The sequence below is a fragment of the Sceloporus undulatus genome, unplaced genomic scaffold (genome assembly GCF_019175285.1).
Source record: "Sceloporus undulatus isolate JIND9_A2432 ecotype Alabama unplaced genomic scaffold, SceUnd_v1.1 scaffold_14, whole genome shotgun sequence".
In the NCBI taxonomy this organism is placed as follows: domain Eukaryota; kingdom Metazoa; phylum Chordata; class Lepidosauria; order Squamata; family Phrynosomatidae; genus Sceloporus; species Sceloporus undulatus.
The window spans coordinates 2,656,437-2,677,323 of NW_024802936.1; the positions used below are offsets into that span (position 1 = coordinate 2,656,437).

The 20,887-nt window shown below is 38.2% G+C and overlaps 1 protein-coding gene across 1 annotated transcript in view; it reads right to left on the reverse strand.

The window, feature by feature from the left end:
• Positions 1-20,887, reverse strand: part of LOC121917297 (disks large-associated protein 1) — a 414,174-nt gene that overhangs the window by 138,898 nt on the left and 254,389 nt on the right. The window contains exon 4 of the mRNA XM_042443120.1: positions 13,811-14,837. Coding sequence (XP_042299054.1) covers positions 13,811-14,767 — 957 coding nt within the window. The 5' untranslated portion in view covers positions 14,768-14,837. The remainder of the gene's footprint in view (positions 1-13,810; positions 14,838-20,887) is intronic.

Consider the following 20,887-nt stretch of genomic DNA (forward strand, 5'->3'; position numbering starts at 1 on the left):
GAACTGCTCACAAAGATTGGTTCAAAATGTCTAATATCTCCCGAGGGGTTGGGAATGGGGAAAAAACGCAGAGTTGGCTGTCATCGATATAACCTTAACCAAAGATTTCATCTGAATGATGAAATACAAAGGGGTTAAGATGGATCCCTGTGACTGTGTAAACCAAAGAGTATAAGATGTAACAGCAGTCCACCTCAGCACCACCTAATGGGATCACTTTCGGGAAGCATCAGAAGTACCATAAAACAGAGGTTTCCAGTTCCAAACTGGCAAACTCTCCCAGAATTGTACAGTTACATTGTTACTTTGTCATTTCATTGTTGGGAAACATAGGAAAGAATGCAAGTCAGGCTGAATTTAGTTTGACCCTAACCTAATACAGCAATATTAATGTTAGAAAACCATCAACACACTCAAGTAGCACTTAAACAATATTAGTACATGATTATTCATCAAATAATAAGTGTAGCCAATAGAGGATGTCCAAAAATAAATATTAAAAACTGCCATATTATAAATATTTAAAATGTTAACAGTAACATCTAGAAACAAATGGTTTCAATAAGAATCCTTGTAGCAGCTTACTTCACTGGCTTTGGTTAAGGGCTTGTTTAGTTTAGCTGCCACTTCTACAAAGAAGTTTAGCACGGTGTATATATGCCAGAGACAAATTATTTTTATGTACCTTCATGTTATTTGTGAGTGATGGCAATCCTAAGGTGAACATATCATGAGGTTTTCTTTGTGAGATTTTTTTCAGAGGGTGTTTGCCATTTCCATCCTCTAAGGCTGAGAGAGTGTGACCTGCCTAAGGTCATCCTGTAGGTTTCCATAGCCAAGCGGGGATCTGAACCCTGGTCTCCACAGTCATAGTCCAATGCTCAAATCACTACACCACGTTGAGTTAGTACGCCCGAAACAAGGTTTTTTCCTGTGTATTTTTTGAAAAGAGAATGATCTGAAAAAGTTATACTGAAAGTTTCATATAGTTGGTTCCCAGCAACTGCTTAATATCAGACCAAATACTAATTTCATTGCTTTCCATTATAATTTTATCAACAGAAAGTAAAAAGCGATGCATATCCCAGCAGTATACAATTATCTTGATTACAGTTTTCTAACCTGTGTCTTATAAGATAACCGTACCCAATTTGGTACCATGGGGCAATTATGTCAGATGCTGTTGATTTCCAATACCATATTAAAATTAGATGTATGGTATGGAGACTCTCTCTCTCTCTCTCTCTCTCTCTCTCTCTCTCTCTCTGTGTGTGTGTGTGTGTATTTATATACACTTCATAAACATATACAATTTAATTTGCATTCCAACAGACAAAGGATCCACAATAGCAAAATCCAAACTGACCAACTATCTCTATTGTTCTGTACAATAACATGTTAATTGCATTTTGGACAGACATTATTTTTGATACAGATAATCTTGGCAGTCTATTGTTATCCATGATAAATGAATACAACTTTATGCAACAGCCTTATATTGGCATAGTATGTCCCAAAGGACTGGACCTAAATACCTAATGGCACCAGATCCCATCTAATCTTGGAAACTAAGTAGAATAAGCCCTGGTTTATACAGTGGTCTCTTTGTATAAGTGTTCTGGACACACACATCTCCAGTGTATGCGGAAAAATGTGGGCCCTCAAATTGTGTTGATTTTAATGGCGGTGTGCTCCTGTGCATGCCGCTGCACATACAACACAGCCATCATTTTGTCCCCCAGGCTTGCTGTCCACGTGCGCAAAAGTCTGCCGATGGCGCAGGGAAACTGTACTTGGATGGGAAACCACCAATGAGCAGCAGGTGCTGTAGGCTACATATCAGAGAAAGGAACTGGCAAAACCACCTCTGAATATTCCTTGCTTAAGAAAACCCTATGGCATTCATGGGGTCACCAGAGGTAACTTGAAGGCATGCACACACACATCCCAAAGGTACCACAGAAGACTATGAAGATCTGATGGATGATAGAAAACATGATGATCAGTCTGGAATTCTTATGTAGAAGAACCAATACAAGTTTGATTAATTTATTTTGGATTTATTCCACAGGTTTCATACCATTAAGTTGCCAAATAATAAAGCAGTGGCTTTTCTCTGTATATTTTAATGCTAGTAAAAACTAGACTGTCCTTTCTGTCTCTTAAAAAGATTAGGTTAGAGTCTGGGTGGTACAAATAGTTTTATTGGTCTGCTAATAGGTTTTTCAGTATAATTAATGCTTACATAGCCAAAGGCTTGGATTAGCTCCCTCTCAGTGCCATTAGTGGACTATGTACAAACATGATGATAGTAACAAATCTTGTTACTTTTCAAAGTTTGCTCAGAGCAGTTTTTAAAGATTTTTACTGTAAAATGCCAGAAAATACTGTATATATACTAATACAGATATCTGCATACCACCTATTAATATGTAGTGAACAATAAACTTCCCAAAACGTATTCTGAGGGTTGTTCAAAATGATTTTGATACTTTTAATAAAGTAAGTGGATGTATAAGTATCCAAGCAGGATCATTTTTCCATGTTAAGAGTAAGAGATTAAAAGGGAATGGCTACACTGACAGTTGCATAAAATGGCAAATGGCTACAGCTGTATTGTAACAATTCCAACACACAAGAGGTAAATATTTACAACTTCTTTATTTCTGAAATTCGGGGGGGGGGGGGGGGGGAGAGAGGATCCTTCATAGGCATTCACTAGTAGAGCCACTCTACAGCCATTTATTCTTCCTAGCTCCTTGCCTTGCCTGCAACTACAATTCTCAACATATGGGTCTCGTGCTATAACACCACATCTACCCATTTTCATACAGCAAGAGCTAACCAATTCAAGGATGTGCTTCTTATTTTACTTTGGCCTGTATGTGCACCTTTTTCCAGCACCATCACAAACAGTTTTTAGAAATAAAATGTTTCAATTTAATTCTTAGGGAATCTTGAACCAAATATAATTTCAAGGCTCTCAGTTAATTATGAGATAAAATACTAACCATATACTCTCTTTTCTTCAAAGGGAATACTTTAAAGATGGGGACTGAGAATGAAGGGGAAACTAATGATGACATACTGCTCTGTAAATATAAACCGTATTTAGATGTATGATAGTCCAGTTCTCAAGCATCTGTAAAATAGAATGTTATTTTGTATTATCATAATAACAAGTTAGAAAAGTAGCAAGTAAGCTGCAACAAAATTACAAGTTGAACTAATTGAATATTTCCATTTTAAGAAAGGAAGTACCAGGAGCTCAGGAAGTACAAATATATGTTTAACTATGATGTTTGTTATTGCCTATATGTAATGTCAAGACTGTTGTATGTTGTATGTTGTATGATGAAATGTTTTTTTAATGTAAAAAATCCAATAAATATTTAATTAAAAAAAAGAAATAAAATGTTTCAAATACAGTGGATCCTTGTTATCTGCTGCGGTTTGGTTCCAAGACCCACTGTCAATAACAAAATCCACGGATGCTCAAGTCCCATTAAATACAATGGTATAGCAAAATGGTGTCCCTTATATAAAATGGCAAAATCAGTGTTTGCTATTTGGAATTTATACTTTTTAAAAAATATATTTTCAAGCTGTGGATGCTTGAATCCGTGTATAAAAAAATCTGTGGATAAGGAAGGCTGACTGTAAAACTAATTCCCGATGAGCTCCACTCCACCACCTCCCTGGATCTTTTTAAAAAGAGACTTAAGACCTTCTTGTTTTGGCAAGCCTTCCCAGATGCTCTTTGATATCATGTGACTCCCCCCTATATGTACTGTATTATCGACTGCACTCAGCTAGCTTGGATTTGATGTAATGGTTTTAATTTGTATAATTTTAATGATTTTATTAAAGTTTTATTTATGTATTGCAATTTTTAGTCTGTATTTTGTATTTTGTTATTGCAATTTCTATTTGTACACCACTTTGATCACTGTGGAAAAGCGGTTTGTAAATAAAACTTATTATTATTGTTATTATTATTATTATTATTATTATTATTATTATTATTATTAAAACCAAAACAAACTGAGCTCATCTGGTTTAGCCAATTTTCCCATTTCCCTCATATACAGAGAGCAAAGGAGAGCACCAAAAAGGTTTATGGGTAAAACCATTTCAGTGCTTATATGTATCTTAGATCCACAGTCTGGACATACTTTTGGACTTAGCCTTGGGTTTATGTTTCAATGCTGGCCAGGACCATATTTGCATAATTGAAACTACTGAGCCAGCGACACCAATTGCTGGAGATATCGGTTCTAGCTACAATGACACATACCTTGATTGCATCCCATTTGGACCATTGTAATACACTCTACATGTGGCTGCCTTTGGAAATTCTTCAGAACCTTCAGCAGGTCCAAAATGTTGTAGCATGAATGCTGTCCAGAGCTGGTTACAGGGAATGTGCAACTCCTGCATTGCAAAAACTCCATTGGCTACCATCTTATTTCCAGCATAATCTGAAATGCTGGTTAATTTATGACCTAATAAAGCTGATATATGGTTTCAGTCTAAAGCAGTAGTTCCCAAACTTTGGTCATCCAAGTATTTTGGATTTCAACTCCCAGAAGCTCTAGCTGGCTTGGCAAACAGTCAGTAATTCTGAGAGCTGAAATCCAAAACATATAGAGGATCAACGTTTGGTAATGAAAAAACATATATATCTATATAGGCCTGCAGGTATTTTAGGATCTCTGAGGGAGGACTTTCTTTTAGAAAAACAAAGACATATTTGGTGAGAACATGGGAGAAGGTCTTCTCAGTGGCTGCTCCCAGCCTGTGGAATTCCATCCCATGGAAGACTAGGTTGACCCCCTCTCTGCTCTCTTTTCATCAGGAGGCAAATATCTTTTGATATAAGAAATGGCCCCAGACTTACGTGGGAGGCCAAACTTTGGTCCAGGGCTAGGAAGAGAAGGGAGACAGCATGTTAGGCCATGCTGTCTCCCTTTCTAGGGATCCCCGTAGTTAGTGCACTTCGGTGGCGGCAGCAAAACCAGCCAAAGATTTTCCTGGAGGAAGTTGAAATCTTCAGCCATGGATCGTAGGAGGTGCATAAAAGCATAGCTGAGCTTTGCTCTTCTTCTGATCCACCCTTCCTTTATTCATGTAAGTCTGTTATGCATTATGTCACAGCTTTTGGTGGTTTTGGCATGGGATTGGATCCAGTTGATGGGAAGACTAGGCCAGTGTGCCTGTCATACCTGGTGGGGGTGGCTTTAGGGGGCCTTGGGTGTGAAGGCAGCATGAGCGTTGTACTTTAGGCTGCCTTTGAAGACTTACTGAAGACATAAGTTAATACATCACTTAGACCTAATAATCAGTTTGGTCACTAAACAGAATGGGCTTAAAAACTGGTTGCCGCATATTTCTCTTCTGAAAGCAGCAGGAATTCCTGGAGTTGGGAGTCAGAAATGGGTCAACAATTTATATGAGGGAAGATGATTTTCAAATGCCCTGGTCCCAGGACCATAGAAGTTCAAACCAGGATTCCCAATTAAACATGGAAACAAACTGGAAGCTTATTACTAGCTTCTGCATGAAATAGCTGGGTTGGTAACTTTCTGTTTAAATCTGGCTGTCATATTGTGGACCAACTGAAACAGACCCACATACAAACATTATATTAACCCATTCTGGATATTAGGAGATCACAGATAACTATACAGGCCTATCTCTGTGCAAGAGTGGCCATAGCTGGTATTGCCAAGCTACCTTCATCACACAGTTGACTGGGCATCCAAAAACACAGCCAGATTAAAAAATATTCCAGTGGTATGAACCTCATTCTGAAAAGAAATGCAATCCAACACAAACTGAACACCATCTCTTCTGGCATGTTGAGTCACTTTCCAACAGAATCTCCATCATGTTTGGATTTGGGCCATATCCATCCTATTATAGAATCCAACTACTTGTTTGGCACCTCCACTGTCACAACTGGATTAGATTTAAAGCAAAACCAGAGTGATCAGTCTAATTATGAGTATGGTCTGTATGAGTCAAATCTCTGGATGATCTTAACCAGCCAATTTACAAAGTTGTGAAACAGAATGAGGAAAATGCAGTGCAAAAATATTTTCACACACTGTCTGGAACCTACTGTCAGATAGCAGCAAAAATGTAGAAAAATGATGCCTCTAAATCCAACCAGGACAGGAAGCCAGAAGACTAATCAATGGATTTTCCCCAAAGGCCAAGATCTAGAACAGATTTCTTATCTTTTTCCTCAATGCCGGCCAAATCCAAATAATAAGCATAATCCAGAAGTGCTCAAATGCTCAAATAGGAGATTTGTGACTGTGAACTTTATCGCACCAGGTTCTCGGCCCGGTCCTGCAGGAAATGGAAACGAGTGGGGGACGGATTTTACCGCACTTACCCGTCCCTCACTCATTCCATTCCCCCTCTCTTCCCTGCCCATTCCGTTCCAGAGGGAACACTTTTTGAGAACTGTTCAGAACAGTTCTCAAAAATTTCCCCCTCTGGAACAGATTAAGAAAGGAAGAGGGGGGGAACGGAATGAATGAGGGATGGGTGCGTGCAGCAAAATCCGTCCCCCACTTGTTCTGCACTTGTCCCTGCTCCTTCTGTTCTGTGCTCAGAACGGAACGGAAAGAGTCTTGATATAGAGTCTCTATACATTGTTAAAACATTTTGATATAGTGAGAATCTGTTACAGTACAGGTGTTTTAAATCCAACATTAATCTTACCTAGAGTACCCAGCTAGAGTAGGTATTACTGTACCTAGAGTAAGTGTACTGAAATAACTGGGACTTTTTAATCATACCAATTTAGTCAACACCCATCTTAAGCACCACTGATATCCATTAAAACCTATATAGGACTTTTTAATCACAACTAGATAAGATTATGACAGGGTCTAATTCTATATTTTTCCAGATGACAGGGACTATATCTCAATTTACTGAAGCATTTAGCACTCTGATGGTCCCTGCCTCACAGGAAGGTGAAGGCAAGGCTTGAGCAAACATTGAATAGACAGTACTAGTCCAAACATTCTATCTATACTCTCACACTGTTAACACCCGAAATGTATCTGAGTAATAGACTTTTTTTAGGACCATTCAATCACTGCATCAACGTTCATATACAAAGACCTTAGCAAATAGGTACCAGTGCCCTCACCACCATAGAGGCGGATCAAAAATTGAATGGGCACTTATGGCCCTTTAGATGTTTTTGGACTTCACTTCCCACAATACTTCACCATTTGTTATGCTGTCTAGAACTGGTCAGTCCAATAATATTTGGAGGACTTATTCACCTCTGATCTGTAGCCTACAGCTGTTTTGCATCAATCTGTCTTTTTCCCTTAACTTCTAGCTGTTGACACTGTTCTCCACTGATAAGGTTCTAGTCAGCGTGAGGGGTGAGAGAGGATCTAAAACATAAAAGTAGCCCTGCTGGATCAGACTGGATGTAGTGTCGAAAGAGCGCCGTAAAGCCATGGTGCTGCAGTTATCGTGCCCTGCAAAAGCCAGATCGGAGCTGTGGCGTGCAGTTGCTGCAGCCCCAATCCAGTGCAGCTGGAGACGGCAGCAGGCCACCCCTTAGGGGCAGACTGCACAGCCTCTTATACTTGATGCTTGATGTCAGCTTCCTTTTAATCTACCTTGTCTTCAATAATTTCTCTCCTTACTATCTTAAAAGGCACAAGTATCTGTTAAAATATATTTCTAAATTGTATTGAAAATGTTCAGATGTGTCAATGGTTAACTAAGGTTTAAAATGGTTCCTGTTGAAGGCCAGAAAGCCTAGGCCTGGAAGAGCAAGTCTTCAAGGACATGTGCTGAGACATAATATAAACAAATGTATTATTGTTATGCTCCTGTGTAGCATGGTGACTTCATGGGAAAGAGGTGTGTCCACTTGGTGGGAAGGTTGATCTTTTGAGAGAACAAAGACTGATGTCACATTCGAGCTTCTAGCATGGACTCTGAAAGAGTATAGAGGTATAGTAGCCTGCTGTAAAGTGTAAATAGCAACAAAGTTAATAAACCCTCATTTGAGTGAAAATCTGTGTGGAAGTTACTTTGATACTGAGTAGCTGAGAAGACTGCATCTGTTCCAGTTGGTACCAGTCCAGAACCACCGGTAACAAGAGACATCAACCATCACAAAGATCTTTTTCTCTAACAGTATCACCTCCCTGTTTTCTGACTGTTGAGGCTGTTTCACCTTTTCTTAAATACTGTCTGAAGCTAATTGCTGGTGCCATAGCATTATTTCTTTCTGACTTTTTTGCTTCTGAAAAAGCATACTTGCTGCCTGCCACCAGTATGGATTGATTGGCTGAATGTATAGAATGCTCTGAATCAGAATTTTAAAGAAACTTTCCAAGGTGTTGACCCTATTTTGGGGACAGGGTTCAGCACCTTGATACATTTAGTTCTGATTAAACTGGAAATGCATTCATCAAAGCCAGAAATATGGAGAGCTGACTCCTTACGTGGGCGTGCCGTACGCAGCTTCCGATTTACTCAGAAGCCGCACCGTAATACACTGAATGGCGTGCGTGGCTGCTGTGTGCACGCGCCATGCCGCACCACTTCATGCACAAGTCCCATTCACTATAATGGGGCTCGAGCATAGGCGGAATTCACCTTATGTGGGGTGGTCTGGAACAGATCCCCGTGTAAGGCGAGGTTCCACTGTACAACCAAAGTATTGATATTCTGCAAGTAGATCACACACTCATGTGGAACCACCAGAAGTACATCTTCAAATTACCTCTGTAATCCGATAGAATGATAACAGAGTGTGCATGTCCCAGTTGTTATAAATGTATTTCCCAGTAAACTATCAGTTTTTAAAAAAACAAACTCTAGATCAGGGTCGGCTACTGTGGAAAATTAGTGCTGCATCTGCACTGCAGAAATAATGCAGTTTCACACCACTTTGCCATGGCTCACTGCTACGGAATTCTGGGAATTGTAGTTTGTTCTGGCACCAGAGCTATCTGACAGAGAAAGCTAAATGTCTCACAAAACTACAGTTCCCAGATTTCCACAACACTGAGACATGGCATTCAAAGTAGTGTCAAACTGCATTATTTCTGCAGCCCAGGAGACCTTGGAGGACTGTATTTCCTTGTTGCACTCCTTCCATTAAAAAAATAGTTTGCCCCCAAATGCCCTCTGATGGTATGGAGGGCATCTTTGCTATGTATTGGCAGCCTGGGCCCAGTTAGGCACAGGAAAAAACTTTATTTTTATCAGGAAGTGACCCAGAAGGCCTTTTTAAAGAACAGGTACCCAAACCCTCTCCCTGGGTCAACTTTTGTTGTAAAAAGCCTACAATGTGGCAGAAATGCCCGCATGCCCCCTAGAAGGTGTTTGAGTGAATCTGGAGATCAAAATGTTTTTGATTTTCCCTCCTCCAAATAAAAATATTTTTGTCATTTTATTACCCTTGTGAGGTCTAGAGGTCATAAAATTGCCCTGGGGACTACTTGTGATCCACAGGCCACTCCATCTTATATGGATTTAATTCACCTACTGGATCTATCATAGTGAACTGACTTGATATTGCTATGCATGTAGGCATGTATGAGTGTGTGTGTGGTGTGTGTGCACACAAATTAACAGAACCACCTGTTTCTCCATTTTTTTAGATTTAAATTTTGTTTATAGAGAACATTTCCTTACTCATATTCAGATTGTCTGGAAGCTGTTGAGTCAATATTTTCATGCAACACACCCAAAGTTGGGAAAGTTAGTAGAAAAGAGTTAATATCTTTAGTTAATCATTAATAAGCTAATTAAATGGCATTCATGGTAGCAGGAAAGAAAAAAAATGATTATGTTTAAATTTAAATCAAATGCTTCCATTAAAAGTCATATGTGAATTAACCAGAAAAATCCCATCACAGTTTTAAGCTATAGAGAGAAGAAACAGATGCATTAATTTTTGAAAATTACATTTATCACCAAAAAAATCTTCCCTTGTTTTCCCTTTCTCCTTTCTCATATGGTCTCATCCATTTACTCCCCTTTTTTTATTCTACTGATTTCCACAGGGATCCCAGCAAAATATTCAGGGTTAAAAATTTCCAAGTTACAGTTTCCTGGGACAGATGAGGAGCCTCTGTGTGGTTCCTGGGGTATAATAGAGAAAGGCCAACTGGATACAAACACTGTCTCCTCCCAAACTACTCTCATTGGTTTAAAACAGGGATGAGAATCATGTTGACAGACTGCAACTTCCGACATTCCTCATGATGTGCTGTTATGGCTACTGGGAGTTCCTGTTCCACAAGATCTAAAAGACAGCACAATTCCCACCTCCAGTTTAAAAATGTTTAACCTGGGAATTAACTGAATTATCATAACCTAATTATGAAGTAAAATAAGTGGCTTGGATCTTGTGGCCTAAAAACTATACTTTTCCAATCCTGAGGGATTTATAACAAAAGAAGTAGTAGTTTTGCAAAAATCCAAGAGAACTAGGTTTTGGTTAAAAAACGAACTGGGAACTGTAATATTTGTTGTGTCTTTAGCTCTGTCTTTCATTTAAACAATAAAAAATGTAATTGATAATTCTGGAATCAAGTTAATGCTAACATTTCAATATGTAAGTCAATAACTTCAGTTAGAAAGTAAAATTCATTGTTCCTTCATGTTAGGAAAATTTGAAATTAACTGGTAACTAGATTGATTCAACTGATTAGTTCCATGTCTGAAGAGATCATAGAATGAGCAATTTGACATTATTGCTGTTCGTTTAGCAAAACATTCAGGTCTTTATCTTCTAAACAGAGACCATACCTTCTGAATGGGGATTGCCACATGGGCAACAGAAAGCTTTACTATACTGGTGGGGCTTTACCTTCTGCCAGTATTCAATAAAACCTCGGTTGCTGATTTTTACTGCAGGTAAAAGTTTTCATGCCCTTGGGTCCAATATGAGACCAGTAAAAAGAAGGTGGCACATCACTGTAGACCAAATATACTTCAGTAATTCATACTGCTTCCGTACAAAAATGGGAAACGTGATTAACTCTTCAGTGCTATAGTGTTTCCTGTAATTTTGACTAAAGAGTTTTACACTGGCATGTGGAACTAGCTCTTGGTTCCTGCACTAAAAAGACAAGAAGTCTGCTGATCAAGACTGTCTAGTCCAAAAATCAACCAGATCAACCAGATGCCTATAAGAAGCCCAAATAAATATACAGAGTCACTGGTCCCTTCCTCACAAGGACATTACATCTTGTTAAACATTTGTTTCCTCTCCTCAGCTATGACAAATATAGAAGCAATTTTCTTTTAGCAATGTGTCAGGGATTCCATATTGTTTGGAAGTTGTTGTTGTTGTGTGCGTTCAAGTTATTTTTGACTAATGGCAACATTAAGGTGAAACTATCACAGAATTTTCTTGGCAATATTTGTCTTTGCCTTCCTCTAAGACTGCAAGAATTTAACTTGCCAAAGGTCACCCTGTGGGTTTCCATGGATGAGCAGGGATTTGAACCCTGGTCTCTAGAGTCATAGCTCAGATCAATGGTCCCCAAACTGTGCCCTTTAAGAGATTTTGGACTTCAGCTCCCAGAAGCCTCAGCCATGTTGGCCAATAGTATGGGATTCTAGAAGTGGAAGTCCAAAAGCCCTTAAAGAGCACAGGTTGGGGACCATTGGCTCAGACCATTGCAACACGCTGGCTCATTTGGAAGTTACCTATTTGAACATATTTCACTTGAAGTGAATATGTTTTGTTTCAAAATTTTGCATATGCACTACCACTAGCTGTACACATTTCTGTAGAGGAGAGAGATGTGAGTTTTTAAATAAATATATATTTGTACTGGTATGGCAGGTTGTTTAAAAGATGAAAAAACACTACATTCTGATTTCATCTTTTCAGTTTGGCATTCTTATTTTGATAATATTCAAGACTAAATAAATACCCAGAGTACTAATAAAAACCCCATTAAGACATTTCTCTGATTTGTTTCAAACCCTTTTGAAATATTGACCATACACTAATCCCTTTCAAATCTGGCAAGTAGTTCATGTCTTTAAAAGTCAACCAAGACTCTGAGGGCATGTCAAATGGGCAAGAGAGCATTCAGTTATTTTGCATAATGCTTTAGAGGACTGCTGGACATTCAGCCAAGCAGCACAGATAATGCCCTCTAATTCTACTTCAGGAGTCTATTCCTGTCAATTAATTATGATCTGAAAGTCCCTGTGGCTCATGAAAGATGAGGCTGGCATAATTTTTTTCATTTGTTTTCCTATCACTTGATCACATACTAGGTCATGATAAGCTACTTAATGAATAAGTGGCTGCTATTAAATAGCTATTTTAAAAAAAAAAAAAAGAGTTAGCTTAAAATGTTATTGTTGCTGGATACACAAAATACTCTCCCTCCCCTTGTACAGGATCACCATTCAAGTGCATTCTTCCCCAATTCTTGAGGTATTATGCATAGGTATCTATATGAAAACAGATACATGTACAGGTAAAAATTCATATATGTCATGCAAGTTTTCTCCTCTTTATAATTTTAGATGCAAATGAATCTATTCTGTAGATTTTGTATTAAAATAGAACTCTTACAACTTGGCACACTGGTTTCATTTCTAGGTCATTTGAACGATAACTAAGCCAGACATCTTAAGAGGGCACCAGAAACCTCTTCTTTACCCAAGTATGGACTCAAGTGCCTCAGAGTCTACAGAATGTTTCCCAAAGCTAAACACAAGAGAAAACTAATATGTAATATACAATGCACAGAAAGAGAATTAAATAGCAAGCAAACAGAACAGTATAGCAAGCCTCTGACTAATTAAAAAACAAAACCAACGACAACAAAGATTTCTTTGCTCAAACCTCTTTTTTCCTCATGGTCTTTTCTCTTCTTTGTTTAACATTATTCCACTGCCCATGCACCGTTAGATGTGCCATGTCTGCTTCCAAATAAAATGCATAAAAAAAAATCCACAGATCTTGGAAGACTGAAATTGTGTTAATTTTCTGATCCACGTTCTTGCTACAAACATTAACCAGCAGTATGATAGCTCCAACAGCAGACATCTGATTCTTGACATTTAAAGATACAATACTGGTAAAAAATAGTGACGCTTTATTAACTGCAAACAGCTTGTGAGGGAGTAAGTGATGTACTCTTAAAGAGTATAATCAGAACATTCAATAATTTCAGACTTTCAGCTTTGCTTTTTTTCCCCAGTCAATGCTAGTTTTTTTTAAAGGAACAATAACTAGAATAACCAATCTGGCAACTCATATAACTGTTCCATGAGGGTTTTGTTTTTGTTTTTTTGGTATGTGACAAAAAAGATAATAGGTTGTTTCACAATGTACAAAACATTATGTTCAAAGGGTCTCCAGTTTTCATCACAAAATAATAAAAGATAAACCCTAAGATCACAAAAGCTAATGAATGTATTGAAAATATACAGTTCATTGGAACTGTAATGCTAAATGAAAGCCTTACTACCTCTGGCTCCCTTGTGACCTGCTGTGATGTTTTGTGTGTCTTGAGTGCCTTTTTAATCACCCCAAATTATTCAGAGAGCTCTTGTTCTTTTCACATGTTAAGAAAGGGAACCAATTCCTTATTGTATGCATTCATTTGGAACACTGATTCTTAGCAACCAAAATGCAGATTTATTCGTAATTTCTATATAGATTAACTCCCACTGTCATCTTTTCATCCACAGTCTCATCTTAGTGGGAAAAGCATACAGTATATGAAACCAGAAGTAGTATAAGCACTGCAATCAGTAATACATACTACAGTACCTGAAGATACTGGCAAGACCGTTCTTGTTGACAGGTTTCTGATTTCACCACTGTCTGGTCCATGTTCATGGAAGCTTTTTGGTAAACCTCACGAGCTCTGCTCACTGTCAGCGTGGAGGACCAAGAGCTTTTTTTCATTAATGGAGCATCCAAATTTACAGGCAGGTTTGCACAGGTGGAACATTTGACATCATTATTGCTTCTGGAAGGCTTTACAGTATGTTCACCGAGAGTGTTATAGGCTTCCATAAAGTACTGAGAAGTGGAACGGTCAGGGCATCTTCCCATAGTCATAACCCCACTTGGTCCATGGTAAATGCAAACATCATTATCCAAGTTGTCATCTGAACTCCACCATCCAGATGCATTTGATCTGGATTTTCCTTCTGACCTCCTGTCTTTGCTCTTGCTACGCTTCCCATATCTCATAGTTTGTGTCTCCTCTGGGCTTGCTTTGCCTCCATTGATGCTGCCCTTTGATGGGCCTTCAAGGGAATGAGACTTTGTGAAAAGTTTTTGAACAGAGTGAACCAAGTGGCGGATCCTCCCAGGACTATCACTACGGTGTTCTACAGCAGTTCTTTTATATTGTAATGTATGATAGCCATCTCGGTTAAGAGGAAGCTGTCTTTCAAACTGGTCCAAAAGATTGGCAGGGATACGGTTACCTTTACCAGCTGTTCCATGTGGCACCAAAGCACACTCATCCTTAAGCTCATTATGGGAATTGTAATGTCTCCGAGGGAATGTACTGCTAGCAATCTGATCATTGTAGGGTACCATGCACTCGCCTTGAAAAGAGTTCCTCTGAGTGTAGTAAGAGTGATCTGCAGGATGATGTTCCATAGGATTTAACAAATATGGCTTCCTCTCTGAGTGATGGATCAAAGAGTCACATGGTGGTTCACAGGCAATCCCATGATGGTGACTGCGACTGCCCGATAATCCTTTCATCATTGATCCAAAAAATATCCCAAAGTCATTTGAATATCTGTACTTTTGTTACCGAAAGATCACCATGAAAGACCTAGAGAAATGGAAAACAAAAAATGTAAAATGGTATTGTAATGAATACACATATTTGTGGTTAGTTTATTAAAACTGTTATTATTGCACCTCTTAATGACTTCTAATCAAAGCACTGGATTTAGACTAAGGACTTTATCACACCATCTCTGGTGCCCAACTTATCTCTTCTGAATTTGAGCCAAATTCAGGTTAGGCTGATTTAATCGCATGGACATTTCCCTCAAAACAGCTTCTCATTGCTTCCAGTGTTGAATTTGGGTCCCATAAGTCACTTAGGTGGCCATTTTTTTTCAATTCCAAAGCGTCTGGTTTTGAAAAAATGGCTGCTGAAGTGATTTATTGGGCCCAAATTCAACACTGGAGACAATGGGAAGCTGTTTTGAGAGAAATGTCCATGTGATAAGAGGTAAGTCGGGTACCAGAGGTGGTGCAATAAAGGTGACAGTTTATCACATACATTTCCCACTGATATCAAGGGAACTTACATTAGGCACAGCTTACTTTTCATATTAATTTCAGTGGAACCTGAATGCAGTCAAGTTATGTTAGATACAAATCAATGCATCAGTGCTGTTCATATGTTTTAATCACTCATGCTAAAACCAGAACATATCTGTGAATTAGATGTTCATTGTTCATGTGATTTAGGATAATGGTATCTTGCTTTGTATGTATGGCTGAAAACTGTAATAGACATGAAACAAGCAGATAAGGGATAATTTTCTTCCTAAAGAAATTGCCTCCTTTTAATGAAGAAGGAAAAAGGTGCTTTGAAAAGGATGTCTGAAGGATGGAGAAATTATTTTGTTAGGAAATACCTGGAATGTGAGTTATATTTAATTTCTGCCTTTATTATTCATCTTTTTGTGAACTGTTATGGTCTAATGGCTAATAAAACTCTTCTAACATGAATTTGGGGATGACACTTTAATTGCAACTCTGTGCAGATGTTTCCTTTCACTATGCATTGGGCACCAATAGGGCCAATATCTGGCAAATACTAGATCTAAGAAACCTGGTCTAGGAGACTGCTTTAACTGTCCTGCAGGGATGTAGCTAGGATTTTGGGAAGGGGGGGGGGGGGCCAGACTAAGTGCCACCATTATAATGGGGCTTGGGTGCAGCGGCGCAGCAGCACACACCATTCATTTTTCTAATGGAAGGGGGGGTCTGGACCCCAAGAAACCCGCCCCTTGGCTACGTCCCTGTGTCCTGGCTCAGTCTTAGGGAATCTTGGGAATTGTAGTTTATTGTGTCACCACAGCTCTTGACAGAGAAGGTTAAATGTCTCATAAAACTACAGTTCCTAGACTTCCCTAGCACTGAGACAGGACAGTTAAAGCAGTATCAAACTGGATTATTTCTGCAGTGTGTTTTGGACCTGAGATATCATAAGACCTACCAACTGTTACTACTGTGACTGGTTGAAATAATTCTAGGGGCTCCTGTTTCATATTTGGGCGGCTACTATAAGTGTTTAGACATAAGTGTTTATATTATGAGGTTCTGACTTCTGTCATGGGTCACAGCTGAGAGAGAATCTGTTACACTGCAATAGGATAACTATCATAGATATGAATGTAGATATGAGGAGAATCACAGGACAGTGGAATATAGTTGGTTTATGAATCACAAAAGAGTAATGCAGAGTAAACTGAGTATACTGAAATCTTACTAAAAATACAGATAAACCTTAACAGCTGACATAGAATTTAGAGTATGTGCAGTAATATTTCCCAGTCACTAAATTTTATATATTTTCATAATGCTAAGATGTGTTCCTAAACACATGTATTTAAAAATAAAATCTAATTAAATAATCGGAATTCATGGTCAAGATAAATATATTTAGCAGTGGTATATCATTAATTTGGAACATGAAGCCTCATATTTTATGACATCAAAATATTACTAACTCAAAGGAAATGTTTCTCAATATTTAATGATGTACATCTTAGATGTGGTTGTTATGACCCTTCTTTTTAGTATTCTGCATTTACTTTTTATAAGCTGTATTGCCAAGTCCACTAAAAGTAATTTTCTACAAGCTAAGAGGACTTCCTGAATTCTAAAAGCAATTTGGAAAAGTAACCATGTAAATAAATGCAGTCAAATTGAGAGCGTGAAAGTGAATATGGGAAAAAAAAAGATAATTATTGAATATACATTTTCAAAGAAGTAGCTGTGTTAGCTTCTTGCTGCCACATTTCTTCTTTTTCCCTCCCTCCTTCTTTTTAACTGAATATAAGTTTGAAAATGAGTTAGTCAGCACATAACCAAAAGTACTTGACTTTCAAAACAGAAATATTGATTTGTAAAATTTAACTTACTTAAAGAGGTTGCTCAAAGAGCAAGCAACAAAAACAGATGGATTTACCTTTTACAGAGAACATGACTGTTAAGAATGATCACCAGATGAGTCATTACATAAATTATGAATTTTATGCTTAAAGCTGTAAGAGTGAACACCTGCTTCAGAAAACATTAACTTACAAATAAAATACACAAAATATGTCATGATCCTGAAAACCACAATTTTCTATTACTTTCAAAAGAGAAAAAAACTGTACACACATTATGTGCATAAGTGTGAGTGTATGTTTTCCTTTCCATCCTGTCTTCCATGTATATTATGGAAGGATTATTCATTAATAATTTCCAAATATACTGCATAATTATTTGAAATTCAAGAGTATACTTTGGTTTCATGTGCATACCTCTAACACATAAAAGTCAAAGTGTCTCTGAAAATAGCCCAACCAATCGGCCAAAAAATAGCTACATCAATATACCATATTTTTTTAAATCTATACAGATACATTTTTGAAACTTTCAGTAACATAACCAGCTTTTCTTCTATCAATAAGATAAATGGTGGGATTATTTATACAAGCTGATATAAAAATAAACACATTAATATTAACAAGTGAAATCTAAATCTCATGAAAGGAAGATTTAGATCTTCCAGAATATTTTTTTCCTAATATTGCAGATGCTTACCTACAAATAAGTAAACTATGCCAAGTGATCACACAGTGAAATGATGTATAAATGCATAAGCCTGATAGATTCTAGACCAGTGGTTCCCAACCTTTCTAATGCTGCAACCCTTTAATACAGTTCCTCATGTTGTGGTGACCCCCAACCATAAAATTATTTTTGTTGCTACTTCATAACTTTAATTTTGCTGGTGTTATGAATCGTATTTTCATTGTTACAAATTGAACATAAGTAAAGCATAGTGATTAATCACAAAAACAGCCTCAGAGGATGGCAATGGCAAACCCTCTCTGAAGAAACCTGTCCAGAAAGCCCCAGGATAGGTTTGCCTTGAGCCTTGGGCATGAAGCCACACTCTCTCAGCCCCAGAGGATGGCAATGGCCAGCCCCCTCTGAAAAAACCTGTCCAGAAAGCCCCAGGATAGGTTTGCCTTGAGCATTTGGCATGAAGCCACACTCTCTCAGCCTCAGAAGATGACAATGGCCAGCCCCCTCTGAAGAAACCTGTAATACACCCATATGTAAATAAGTAAGTTCCCCACTGTCAATATACCCCATGATGAAGGTCCACCATCCTTTGCTGAGCATTTACTTAAGCCAATTATCTGAATTGTTCCAGTTCAGGGTGAACTAAGGGGCAAAATAGATGGGCAGGAAAAAGCAGCTTGAAGCTGCCTTTTCTGAAGTTGTATTGAAACCCCATCAACCACACTGTCTGCTCCCAAGGTGGCTGGAGTGTGCATGTCATCACCACATGGCATGGATTGAAGCCATGCTGATAGGTACTTCTTCTTCTTTTTTTTTTACTATCCCCCCACCATCCCTGCATACCTTTATAGGAGCGAACCGCTGGCGAATTCCATCCTATTGCATGGTCATCCTGTGAACCTGTCCACATTCACATGTGCAATGCTTCACTGGGACAGGGCATCAGAGCAGAAGTGTGCCCATGCAGATGCCTGCAAGGTACAATCATGCCCCTGTTCACCCCCACTTCAATCCATGCCCCCTCTTTGACTGTCTGATTTGTGTATGTTGTATTCACCTCCATGAGAGGAATCATAGTTTCTCTTTTCGGCATTGCCACCCTTACCACTTGGGTATGGCAGCTCCATCCCTTTTCAATACACTCCAGCAATGGGGCATTTATGTGCACAATTAGGCTTAGGGTTTGGAAAGAGCACCGCTTTAGAGCTGCCCTGGAGTTGGTGCATTTATAAGTATATGTGAAGGTGTGCACTTTCCAGGAAGATGTGGAAAAATCCAGCTTCTTTTTAGCCTGGCTTTTCTCCCTGTAGTGTGGCTGCATTTTCCAGCCAGCTTCAAGGCATGCATCATCTAAATGCCTTGCCTTGAAGCCAACCGGAAACCTGCTTATTTTGTCCATCTGTTTCGCCCCCAAGTAATGAGTCAACTTCCATTTCCAAAATAATAAAATTAGCATTTACAGTAGTCTATTTATAGTTCCGGTTCCATACATGAGACTGAACCAGTATATTCTACCTTTGCAAAGCACTGTAGAACATGCTTATAATTTACAATATGAGTAGTCCAATTGACTTAATGCTCAGCGTGTTGTATGATCTCTTTAGCTAATGATAAATTAATCCTTTACAGAAAGTGTTACTGAGAGTGCAGGCACCGCAGGAGCTGTCCTCTAACACACAATTAATCTGAATCACATCCAAGTACCATTTCAAGGTCTGCAAGTACTGAAGCAGCACTACGCCTTTGAGACATGCCAGCAAACTTAGAGCAATACTGAATTATTTCAGCATACAGGAACCCTGATAGGAATCTAAAATATATCTTCTCAGAAACTACTTACAGAAATTTCACATGTACAATACTATCAGCAGAACAAACTTTTGGCAAAGATAATGGACAGCTATTGCAGAGATCAGTTAAACCCAAGTACTAAAAGTAGAAAAGAAAAACAGAGAATGAATAGGTGTAAAGCTTGACTGTGATGTATTTTTTTCTGAATAGTGTATTCTAGAGATAGCAAAGACTGAATATACTGTTTAACTGTACAGTATATATAACATAGAAGAAAGTTAATGTTGACACAGCACTCCCTTACAGATCAAATACTGAAGAAAAAAACATGAAGTGTGGGAATGTCCGTCCCATATTTAAAAATAGCAAGCAGACACATTTTCAAGATTTGTAGGCTCAATTCATATGTAATACCACACCAATGAATTAGGCTTGTACTCTTGGTTAAGTAAGCAGTTCATCCATAATATGGATTTAATGGACATTTTTCTTATTATTCAAAACTGAAAATGGATGCTTTCCATTTCCATGTATAAAGCAGGGCAGAGAGATATGCAGAAAGCTCAAGGCTCATTACAGCTTATTCTCATTACACTGAATCATTTGGTCTGAACTGACCCAAAGCATGTATAAAATTATCATGTATATCAACTTAGGAGTGTTGGATATCTGTACAGTATTACTTACTCACTGATATTTAATATCAATATCATGTGTTTGTTTGGATCAACATAACAAATCCATAATATGCAATTATAATACTCCCAGCTAATTAACAATCCCTACTGCATTAACCCTTCCTATGATTTCTGGCTCTCTTGAAAACATTTTGTTTATATTATAAGACTGTGCCAGCTTTCTGTATAAATGTAGAGGAATGACATTTATTAGCTAGAACTCATCGTGTAGGGATTGAGCAGCTGAATCATCTTCCAATTTCCTTGCAGCCCAGATTTCATGCAAAATGCAAGTGGAACTTCTCAAATCCATTCAGGATCCTATTTAGAGAAGGAAAGAATCATCTCCAAGGCCACCCAAACTACTTTGAAGTTACTGTGAACATGAATTTTCTGTCATTATGCAAAGAACAGATGAACAGCTAAATTTATTCACTTACAAAACATGAGCTAAAGATGCTTCACGGCCCACACAGCTCAATGTGAATGGGAAGAATAAAGATTTTAACCTGAATATCCTATGAGGAAAGTTATGTTTCACTGCTTCTTAATCAATCCCTCCAGAAAATATTTGTCTCATTCTAATAATAAT